The sequence below is a fragment of the Carcharhinus amblyrhynchos genome, chromosome 27 (assembly GCF_965287045.1).
Source record: "Carcharhinus amblyrhynchos chromosome 27, sCarAmb.v2.hapA, whole genome shotgun sequence".
Lineage (NCBI taxonomy): Eukaryota > Metazoa > Chordata > Chondrichthyes > Carcharhiniformes > Carcharhinidae > Carcharhinus > Carcharhinus amblyrhynchos.
The window spans coordinates 28,205,198-28,217,337 of NC_137350.1; the positions used below are offsets into that span (position 1 = coordinate 28,205,198).

General features: G+C 43.8%; 1 protein-coding gene across 1 annotated transcript in view; it reads left to right on the forward strand.

Annotated features, from left to right (window-relative positions):
- LOC145359312 (voltage-gated delayed rectifier potassium channel KCNH4-like) overlaps nt 1-12,140 on the forward strand; it is a 187,060-nt gene that overhangs the window by 124,023 nt on the left and 50,897 nt on the right. Inside the window, exon 11 of the mRNA XM_080213902.1 lies at nt 2,256-2,470. Coding sequence (XP_080070028.1) covers nt 2,256-2,470 — 215 coding nt within the window. The remainder of the gene's footprint in view (nt 1-2,255; nt 2,471-12,140) is intronic.

Consider the following 12,140-nt stretch of genomic DNA (forward strand, 5'->3'; position numbering starts at 1 on the left):
GCACAATCAGCATGGCCAATCCACCTAATCTGCACATCCTTAGACTTGGAGAAAACCGGAGCACCCGAAAGAAATCCACACGGACACGGGGAAAATGTACAAACTCTGCATAGTCACCCAAGACCAGAATCAAAGTCGGGTTCCTGGCACGGTGAGGCATCAGTGCTAACCACTGTACCAATCACCTCCCCCTCCCTCTTTTGTAATCCATGCTGCTTGGGTGCAGGCGAATGGCACAAAGCCATGATGCTCATTTGGGGAGTCGGTACAAACATAGTGGGAAAAATGGCCTCTTATTGCACTGTAACATTCTGTGATTGGTATGGTGGTGTGTAACAACTCACTCAGCAAATCCAAGTTGCTTTGACAAAAATGTACCTTTACATGATTGGAGCTATGGATAGTGATGTTCAGGCGTCCATGGTTCTTTCTATCATATGGCTGAGCTGGAATTTTTCTTGGTCTTGGCGGATGTTGGAGGATTTGCAGATTGATACTCAAATCTGTTTGGCCACCTTATGGATGCAACTTCCTTGACCATCAAATCCTGGGTTGGGTCTTGAAGGTGGAGCTTCTTAGAGGTCGGATGCTATCCACAATGCTACAAGAGCGCCTACATGTTACTTAGATACACAGAATCAACAGCATCATAGCAAGTCATTTGGCCCTTGCCAGGGTTAAAACCTCACACAACCTTCTTCCCACGTTCCTTTCTCGAATTATAATTTTATTAAATACACACTGATTGGGTCCACTTTTATTGCCCTGTTTGTCCTTGAACTGAGTAGCTTGCTGGGCTACTTCAGAGGGCATTTAAGAGTCAACCACATCGCTGTGGATCTGGAGTCACATGTAGGCCAATCCAGGTAGCAATGGCAGATTTCCTTCCCTAAAGAGCATTAGTGAACTAGATGGGTTTTTTCAACAATCAATGGTTTCACGGTCATCATTATATTTTTAATATAATGCGGCACGGTAGCACAGTGGCTAGCACTGCTGCTTCATAGCTGCAGGGACCTGGGTTTGATTCTCGTCTTGGGTCATTGTCTGTGTGGAGTTTGGACATTCTCCCTGTGTCTGCATGGGTTTCCTCCGGGTGCTCTGGTTTCCTCCCATAGTCTAAAGATGTGTGGGTTAGGTTGATTGGCCATGCTAAAATTGCCCTCTGGTGTCTTGAAATGCATAGGCTAGCAGTATTTGTGGATAAATATGTAGGGATATAGCGGTAGGGCCTAGGTGCGATACAGACTTGATGGGCCAAATGGCCTCTTTCTGCACTGTAGGGTTTCTATGATTTCCATAATTCTAGGAATTCCAGTTTAAAAAAAAATCAAATTTCACCATCTGCTGTGGTGGAATTTGAGAGCCCCAGAGTCTCTGGGTATCTAATCTAACAAAAATACCTTTGTGCCACTGCCTCCCCTGTCCTGAATGTATCATAGAATTCCTACAGTGCAAATGGAGGCCATTCGGCCCATTGAGCCTGCATTGACAACATTAGGGTGGCACGGATGGCACAGTGGTTAGCAGTGCTACCTCACAGAACCAGGGACCTGGGTTCAATTCCCAGCTTGGGTCACTGTCTGTGCAGAGTCTGCACGTTCTTCCCGTGTCTGTGCGGGTCTCCTCCGGTGCTCCAGTTTCATCTCAGTCTCCAGGTTATGTGCAGGTTAATGTGCAGGTTAGGTATGTTGGCCATGCTAAATTGTCCCTTAGTGTCCCAGGATGTGTCAGTTTAGCATTTAGAGGGATTAGCAAGGTAAATATGTGGGATTATGGGGATAGAACCTGGGTGGGATTGTTGTCAACTGCAGACTCGATGGGCTGAATGGCCTCCTTCTGCACTGTAGGGATTCTATGATTTTATGAATCCAACCCAGACCTTATTCCGATAACTTTAAGTATTTACCCTGCTGATCCCCCTGGCACTAAGGGGCAATTTATCATGGCTAATCAATCTAACTCGCTCATCTTTGTACTATGGGAGGGAACCGGAGCACCCGGAGGAAACCTACGCAGACACGAGGAGAGCGTGCAGACTCTGCCCAGATAGTCACCCAAGGCTACCCTGGCGCTGTAAGGCAGCAGTGCTAAGTGTAATTATGTCTTCACTCTTATTTTCGGTCCCCATGTACCTCAGGATAACCCCTGCTCGTGATTACTTTCCCCAATTCGCATCCACCATTAACATTTGCATTTGAAACTAAATCATGTTTTAAATACTGAAAAATGCTCAATGCTGTTTTCCATTCCAGGTAAAGGGGACTTGATTGGTGCAGACCTTTCAACCAAGGGCCAGGTAATTAAGACAAATGCTGATGTCAAAGCGTTAACTTATTGTGATCTGCAGTACATCAGCCTGAGAGGCCTGAGTGAGGTCTTGGAACTTTATCCTGAATATTCAAGCAAATTCCTCGCTGACATCCATCGTGACCTGACCTTCAACCTTGAAGAAGGACGAGAAGCATTGGTAAGAGCAAATTCCTGAAAATACTTGACCTTTTTAAAGCGCAATTGCCGTTTTGTGTCCCTGGACTCAGACACGATTGTTAGGGAAATGCCTTGGAATTTTAGCTCGAGTTCCAGTAGTTTGGCTTCAAAGATCTCCAGGTTTTGTGTAGAGTGTGCTGTGCGCGCGATTACACTGCTCCCAAGTCTCCATGGCTACTTACTGCTGCCCATTAAGCTCTCCAACCATATTACTCAGCACTCACAAAGCTGCCCCCAGCCCCAACTGTCACATTCAAGTTGCTTCCAATTGTTCTTGGTGGAAATAGCTATGTTTTTTACTGATGGGTTTTTGACTGGGCAGCATGGTGGCACAGGGGTGGCATGGTGGCACAGTGGTTAGCACTGCTGTCTCACATCTCCAGGGACCCGGGTTCGATTCCTGGCTTGGGTCAGTGTCTGTGTGGAGTTTGCACGTCCTCCCCATGTCTGCGTGGGTTTCCTCTGGGTTCTCGAGTTTCCTCCCACGCTCCAAAGATGTGCGGGTTAGGTGGATTGGCCATGTTAAATTGCCCCTAGTGTTCGGGGGATTTGCAGGGTAAATGTGTGGGGTTATGGAAACAGGGCTGGGTGGGATTGTGGTCAGTGCAGACTCAATGGGCCAAATGGCCTTGTTTTGCACTGTCGAGATTCTATGACTGTTTTTTCATAACTCCCTGAGTCCAATTCTGCCTTCTTGTTTCTTTGTATGACATTGGGCAGGATTTTACAGCCTTGCTTGTTCTGAAACCATAAAATCCCACCCAATGTCAATGGACCTTTCCAAGGATTGCCTCTCGCCCACTCCGATTCCTGTGGTGGGTGGAATTTCGGCTTTTGTAACCATTTTAAGATTATTTATTAGTGTCACCAGTAGGCTTACATTAACACTGCAATGAAGTTACTGTGAAAATCTCCTAGTCGCCATACTCCGGCACCTGTTCGGATACACTGAGGGAGAATTTTAGCGTAGCCAGTGCGCCTAATCAGCACGTCTTTCAGACTGTAGGAGGAAACCGGAGTATCTGAAGGAAACGCACACCGACTTGGCAAGAACGTGCAGACTCCGCACAGATAGTGACCCAATCTGGGAATCGAACCTGGGTCCCTTATGATGTAAGGCAGTTGTGCTAACCATTGCACCACCGTGCCGCCTGTGCAATCTAACACATGGCATGTCATAAATATAATTTTATGTTAAAATTTAAAAATCTTCCTTGATTGTAGGTTCTTAAACATGCGCCTGAATGATGGCCTTGTTCCTGATTGTTTAGCCATTTTCACACATTTTCCGTTTTAAGTTTGGGCACATTATAATCAGATTGGCAAAATCTTTGTATATAACTTGACATGGTTTCAATTTCAGGTCTAAATTCTATGCTGTGCCCATGGAATAAACTCCTGGCTAATGTACCTCAAAGCAGTATGCTTCTATAAGTGAATATCATTATTAATAGCAACTGTTCTTTTCTTCCAAGAAAGCTAATTGGAATCCAACCTACATTGATGAGCATAAAAACAAACCCGAAGAGTAGTGAGTCATTAAAGTTATTCATCAGGATGTGTCATCACCGAACATGTCACCCAATGTGAATTGACACACCCATTTGAGAATCTCACTCAAAACTTTAAATGGACTGCGCTACAACATCCAGATTCATTTTTCAAATTGTTCTGGTTGAAAGTTGCTTGAATTGAAGCAATTCTGAAAATAATAGACGGTTGGATCTTGGGAATTTTTCTAACTATTCTAACCCAAACATTCCGTGTGGAGAATCATAGGATATCGGAGGGAAAAATATGTAGAACACTACCTCATCTAGACATAGGTAAAAGATAATTTTGGACTGTTATCTGAAATTTTTTTTGTGGACAATTTGAGTTAATGAACATTCCTCTAGGCGACTGGAGGTTAATATTTCTCTGTAGCTATTTACCAAAGATCCTTAGACAGCACCTTCCAATCCCATGACCACTTCCATCTAAAAGGACAAGGGCAACAGATACATGACAACACCACCACCTGCAAGTTCCCCTCCAAGCCACTCACCATCCTGACTTGGACATACATTGCTACTCCTTCACAGTCGCGGGATCAAAATCCTGGAATTCCCCCCCCCCCAGTGGCACTGTGATTCAACCCACAGCACACAGACTGTGGTGATTCAAGAAGGCGGCCCACCATCACCATCTCAAGGGCAAATAGGGATGGGAATAAATGCTGGCCTAACCAGCAACGCCCATGTCCCATAAATGGATTAAAAAAAAACTACTGTGATGATGGAACTATTAGGTAATTCTGGACAGATGAGCTAAGACTGACGAAATGGCCATTCTCAACCATATCTGTAATAACCTCAATGAGGCCCATCAGGTGAGCCTCTTGAGCTCCCTGATTGAGATAATGATTGCCTGCCCAATCAGGGAGCGTCACCTGTCTACTGACACTCTGGATTCTGACTTGTATTTGAAGCACTCTTAGGAGCAGAGATAAGTTTAGGGAACCTAGTGAGGGACATCAGTTTCTGAGGAGTCAATATTTGCCTTATGTTATTATGTGACCACACATCAAGTTCAGTAAATTAGCTGTTGGGCCCCAAGGGAAGCCATCTTAGTTCCTATTTGCTCATCAGAGATTTTTGTCCAATAATAAGTGAATCACCTCACCAATATTAACGCCAAAAAACTACAAATAAAAACAAGATTGAGAAAGAAATTTAAGGATGAATGAATGAGTGGGGACCACTATCACAACATAGTGCTGTATTAAAGTCATTATCAGTTTGCAAGTAATCCTACCCACACTATCTCATTGAAACTCCCCTTTTCATGTGGGCCCTCTTAACTAGATATTTTGTTAAAGATATTTCTTTGTTGAAAGCCAGCCTAATTTGACATGACACATTAAGCCAGTAAACATATTCATATCGAGTGCCTACCTAGATCTGGAGAATCAGTGGGCTGCACTGTGGTTAGTGTTTATCCGACAGTAGGGATAGAACTAGCTTCCGAAAGTAAATTAAAGAAAATGATTTAATAAAGAAACTTCATTGCTCCACTACTTGAAGCTATACCCTGGGCTAAACAAGCTCCCCCCATGCCCATCTATTTCTTATTTATACGGGGGTCAGGGGGTCAACTGACACCACACCATTGGTTACATTGTCTACCGGGTCAGCTGCTTAGCTGACCCTCACAACATGTTACTATTGGTTATATTATAGTAGATCCAATGTTATCATTGGTTACATTAAAACAAATTGTAGGGTGGCACGGTAGCACAGTGGTTAGCACTGCTGCTTCACAGCTCCAGGGACCTGGGTTTGATTCCCGGCTTGGGTCACTGTCTGTGCAGAGTTTGTACATTCTTCCTGCATGGGTTTCCTCTGGTTGCCTCCTACAATCCAAAAGTCGTGCAGGTTAGGTGCGTTGGCCATGCTAAATTCTCTCTCAGTTTACCCGAACAGGCGCTACAGTGTGGTGACGAAGGGATTTTCACAGTAATTTCATTGCAGTCTTAATGTAAGCTGGCCTTGTGACACCAATAATTAAACTTAGAAGTCAGTGTGAAGAATCATTAAATTGCATGCAATCCATGTCAATTTTTATGCAAGTTTTCTTTTGCCAAATGTCGAAACAATGTTGCCTCGTGGCCATTTTTTCTTCTGACTGGGTGGGAAGAGGCAGGAAATCTGAGTTTCAATTGTATGATAAATTCAAATTCCAGCTGTTCCTGTTTGGTGTTCAAGATGAGGAGCACAATCAGTAATGAGGAGAGGTAAGTAATATTGTCTGACCTCATGTTCATGCACACCAGTCTTAATAAGTCATGAGAGAACTCCACACATCTGCAACAATGTCTGTTTTATGGCCATTGACTCTGCTGTGAAAAATAGAAATTAACTGTGTTTTTAACTCCTTCCCTGCTAATCCACAGATCCAACAAAAACCATGGCCAATTTAGAATTATAGAACTCCTACAGAGCAGAAGTAGACCATTCAGCCCATCGAGTCTACACCGACTCTCTGAAAGAGCATCCCACCTGGATCTTATCCCCTAACCCTACATGCTTAGTCCACCAATCCCATAATCCTACATATCTTAGGACACTAAGGGGCAATGCACCTAACCTGCACACCTTTGGAGTGTGGGGGGAAACTGGACCTCTGGAGGAAATCCATGCAGACACAGGGCGAATGTGTAAACTCCACACAGACAGTGACCCAAGACTAAAATTGAACCCGGGTCCCCGGCGCTGTGAGGCAGCAGTGCTAACCACTGTGCCATCGTGCCGCCTATTAATTACCAGCAAATAAAAAACAGGTTTTGTTTCTCTATGATTGAAGCAGGGACAGCAGTGTGGCACAGATATTAGCACTGCTGCCTCACAGCACCAGGGTCCAGGGTTCAATTCCTGGCTTGGGTCACTGTCTGTGTGGAGTTTGCACACTCTCCCTGTGTCGGTGTGGATTTCCTCCAGGTGCTCTGGTTTCCTCCCACAGTCCGAGAGACACGCTGATTTGATGCATCGGCCGTGTCAAATTCTCCCTCAGTACCCAAACAGGCGTCGGAATGTGGCAACGGGGGGATTTTCACAGTAACTTCATTGCATTGTTAATGTAAGCTTACTTGTGACAATGATAAATAAACTTTAAACTTTACTGTCTATTTCATTGGCTGTAAAGCACTTTGAAATGGCAAGGAAAGAGCTATATAAATGCAAGTCTTTCCAATTTATCTTTCCTACTTGCTCCACACTGATCAGAGTTCAAAACCACTAACAACCCTAAGTTAAGGGATTGGTAACAAAGCACTTTCGAGAATTGACTAGCATCAGCATCAGAAGCTCAGTGAAGGGAAACAGGAGGGGCTAAGTGCCCTAGCTTGGACTGCATGTTGAACAGTGAAAGCTGTGCACCAGTACCTTGAACGGACTGTGAGCAACATTGCTTAATAACTATCACATCCGTGAATTCAAAAGAGTGCTGTGCTTGTTCCCTTACACTGGCCAAATGTGAAGACTTCATTGCTAAATTAAATATAATTTGTCTGACCACCTAATTGTTTTTCCTGACAATCCACCAGCATTTTTCTTGGCAGATTGTGTCAGAAGTACATCGTGAACTAGCTATGTAGACAAATTCCCTCTGTTTTATCCCTGCAATGCGACCTTCAAAAGATGAGCCCAATGTGAACCTTTTTCTATTTGCTATAGTGCATAACCATCCTTGGAGTTTAGAAGCATGAGAGGGGATCTCATAGAAACCTATAGAATCCTCACAGGGTTGCACAGGGTAGATTCATTCCCAATGATGGGGGAGTCCAGAACTAGAAGTCATAGTTTGGGGATAAGAGATAAACCTTTTAGAACTGAGGTGAGGAGAAATTTCTTCCCCCAGAAGGTGGGTGAATGTGTGGAATTCACTGCCAAAGAAAGCATTTGAGGCCAAAACATTGTGTGATTTCAAGAAGAAATTTGATATGGTTCTTGGGGCTAAAGGGATCACGGGATATGGGGGGAAGGGAGGGATCAGGATATTGAATTTGATGATCAGCCGCGATCAAAATGAATGGCGGAGCAGGCTCGGGGGTCAAATGGCCTGTTCCTGCTTCAAGTTTCTATGTTTCGCAGTTGTGATCTTTCGAATTGATATTCATGTTTTGTTGTTGATGGCTGTGAGTGACGATTTGTACATCCCTGTGAGAAATTGGGTTTGGTTTTCTGAGGCCTATTTCACATGTTGTTATCATTTAAATTGTATTAAAATATAGTTTGCAGAAGGAAACTGCTTGGCACATCAGAGTTGTAGATACAGTTAACTGGAACTTTCCTCTGTCTCTGATGATGAAACTTTATTTTAGCGAGAAATATGGCCAGATACTTGAGGATGGACAATTAAACTGTGACAGTAATGGCTGAATTGTTAACTGTATTCCACAGCCTTCAGCCCATTTTGCCCACAATCAGAAAAACTTGAATATTGATCACAAGAAGAGGCATCGAGTAGAGCATATGTTTCAGTGGACTTCTTGTGAGAACCGGCTGTTTATTAATGCATCACACTGTGGCCTACTTACCTAAGTCAACAGTAGAAATCAGATTCAGAACATATCACATGGGACACTATTTTTATGAAGGAGTCATCTCGTGGGCATACTGATCTGGAATGCATTCCAGAAAATTGTGCTTTAACATTTGTTATGCTGTCAGCAGTTAAGAACGTGTGCAGGATAGGAAGCTGGTGGGAGGGTGATGTCTTCATCTCAAAGCTTTCGCTGCTGTACAAATGCGTCTTTAAATCTAATCCAGTTGCATTTGCGTGAATGTCAAAGCAATTGCTAACCTCAATCCAAAAGATTATATCCAAATTGCTCAGATAGTTTAAGATTCATCATTTTATTATTAGAAGGAGCAGAGGCTCAATTGTCCAAATGGTAGAGTTCAGATTGTGAGCGCACGCATAAGTGCGTGAGGGCGAGTGCCTGAGGGCGAGTGCCTGAGGGCGAGTGTGTGAGGGCGAGTGTGTGAGGGCGAGTGCCTGAGGGCGAGTGCCTGAGGGCGAGTGCGTGAGGGCGAGTGCGTGAGGGCGAGTGTGTGAGGGCAAGTGCATGAGGGTGAGTGTGTGAGAACAGGTGGGTGAGAACGAATGTGTAAGAACAAGAATGTGAGGGCGAGTGTGTTAGGGCGAGTGCATGAAGGCGAGCATGAAGGGAGTGTGCATGTTGTTGTAAGATTGTTAGGTGTCTCACAGAGAGGCTTGTGTGGTTGAACATAAACCATTTTGTTAACCCACAACTATACACATATCTCTCCAAGGTATAGCCCTGTCTAGGTGCTATCTCCATGCCAACTTAGTCAGACTCTACACATAATCCACCATCATGTGATATTCTATATATTGTCAGTGATACTGTTACCCCGGTCCCACATCAATCTTGACTAATCTGAACACACTTCCTCCCCAAAGTCCTTCCCCAAATATATATATTGTATATATAATATATTTCCACACTGCGCCTTCTTCACCCAAATCTCTGACTACAAATCCAGATGGTCTGGAGGCTTTATGAATCTTCTGGATCTCAGTCTCTTCCCATTCAGACAAGTGATGTTCTCCATTGCTTTGGTCTGATGTAGGTTTGGAGTTCAAAATATGGTGCTTGATATTTCAAATTTATAGGCTTCCACATGTGGTTCATGTCTCACGGCCCTTTAGTGTTATATTTTTCTTTATCGACAATCTGTCTTTTATTGGATACCATGGATTAATCCCATTCCTTCCAGAGGGAATGTTCACTCTGTTCATTCTTAGAGTGGACTCAATTTTTCTTTTTCCATGGGACCCAATTATGTCCTTCTTGGAACTTGATGTTTCAAAAATTTGATTTATTTATTATTATTGTCACTGTATTGGTATACAGTGAAGTGTATTCTTTCTTGCGTGCTTTACAAAGCATAGCGTTCATAGAGAAGGAAAGGAGAGAGTACAGAATGTAGTGTTATAGTCATAGCTCAGGTTGGAGAAACGTCAGCTTAGTGCCAAATTTGTAAGAAATTGAATTAAAGAATTCTTAGAGAGTTTAAAAATGTTAGAATGAAGTTTTAGAAACATAGAACGAGAGTAAAAGATAGAATTAGAAGGTACACTGGGCACAGCTTGCAAGAAGTCACTCTGACACCATTACTGGCTAAATGGTACCTTCAATTCTACTTGCTCCACAATTTGTTTGCTCTCTTATTTTTCCAGTCCTTTATCAAATTGATTAATCTTTTCATTCGGTGTAGCAAACGCTCGAACGGTTGTCTTTGTTTCAGAGATATCTGGGGAACTCTGATGCAAGTTTAATAGTTTCACCTGGGCATTCAGTTCCTTTCAGAGTCTTTCTTCCATGGTCATTGACTGACACTTTAGACTCTTTCAATCCACTCGTCAGAACCTCAATCTGTTCCTTAAAATCTTCCTTATCTAATTTTAAAGTTGGAATTTGTCCTTCCACACTGCATAGCTCATCTTTCACTTCCTTCAGATTGGATCGATGTTCAAGAATTTCACTGCCCCTTTCATGATAAAGTTCCTACATTTGACCAGTTTGGTGGTTTACTGCATTCAACCAAGTGTTCTGACTCATCAGCAATTCCTATTCCTATTCCAGACATTTTTCACATTACTTACTGATTTATTGTCACATGTTCTGGGATACAATGAAAAATATTGTTTCTAGTGCGCTATACAGACAAAACATAGCATTCATAGAGCACACAGGGGAAAAGGAAAAGGTGCAGTGTTGCATTTAATAGCAATTTCTGATAGAATCATTGAATCCTACAGTGCAGGAGGCCATTCAGCCCATTGAGTCTGCACCGACCACAATCCCACCTAGGCGCTGTCCCCATAACCCCCTACATTTACTCTAGCCAGTCCCTCAGATACTAAGGGACAATTTCGCATGGCCAGTCCACCTAACTGCACATCTTTGGACTGTGGGGAAAAAATCAGAGCACCCGGAGGAAACCCACACAGACACGGGGAGAATGTGCAAACTCCACACAGACGGTGACCCAAGCCAGGAATCGAACCCAGGTCCCTGACACTGTGAGGCAGCAATGCTAACCACTGTGCCACTGTGCCGCCCCATGGTGATACTTGAAGTTCACTAAGTTCTAATTTAACATTAGCAAACTCATCATCTGTTCATTCATGTTGGTTCTCTACAACAAATAGATTTCTCTTAGCAGACCCTAATCTTTCTGTGCTATCCTTCTAGCTCACTATTTTAAAATTTTATTTGTGTTCATTGTTTCTGAGACTCTTCAAACTCCTTTGCGAGTGGTTCTATTTTCTCTTGCGACTGTTCAATTTTGTCCTGACATTCAAACGTTCTTGATTCAGCTATTTACCATTTATATAGATGATCTGGAGGAGGGAACCGAGTGCAGGGTGTCGAAATTTGCTGATGACACCAAGATTGGGGGAAAGGCAAATTGTGCGGAGGGTGTGGAGAGTCTGCAGAAGGATCTAGATAGGCTGGGCGAATGGGCCAGGAAATGGCAAATGGAATTTAATGTTGGCAAGTGTGAGGTGGTCCACTTTGGTAGGAAGAATGGTAGGAAGGACTATTACTTACGTGGCGAAAAACTGCAGCAGGCGACGGTGCAGAGGGACCTCGGGGTCCTTGTGCATGAGTCGCAAAAACCCAGTTTGCAGGTGCAGCAGGTGGTCAGGAAGGCTAATGGGATGCTGGCCTTCATAGCGAGGGGGATTGAATATAAAAGTAGGGAGGTCTTGCTGCAGCTGTATAGGGCATTGGTGAGGCCGCAGCTGGAGTACTGTGTGCAGTTTTGGGCGCCGCACCTGCGCAAGGATATTTTGGCCCTGGAGGGAGTGCAGAGGAGGTTTACTAGGCTGATACCGGAGTTGAGGGGATTGAGCTATGAGGAGAGGCTGAATAAACTGGGCTTGTACTCGTTAGAGTTTAGAAGAATGAGGGGAGATCTCATTGAGACGTATAAGATGATGAATGGGATGGATAGGATAGAGGTGGAGAGACTCTTCCCGCTCAAAAAAGACAGTAGGACTAGGGGGCACAGCCTCAAGATAAAGGGGAGGCGGTTTAGAACGGAGTTGAGGAGGAACTTCTTCACTCAAAGGGT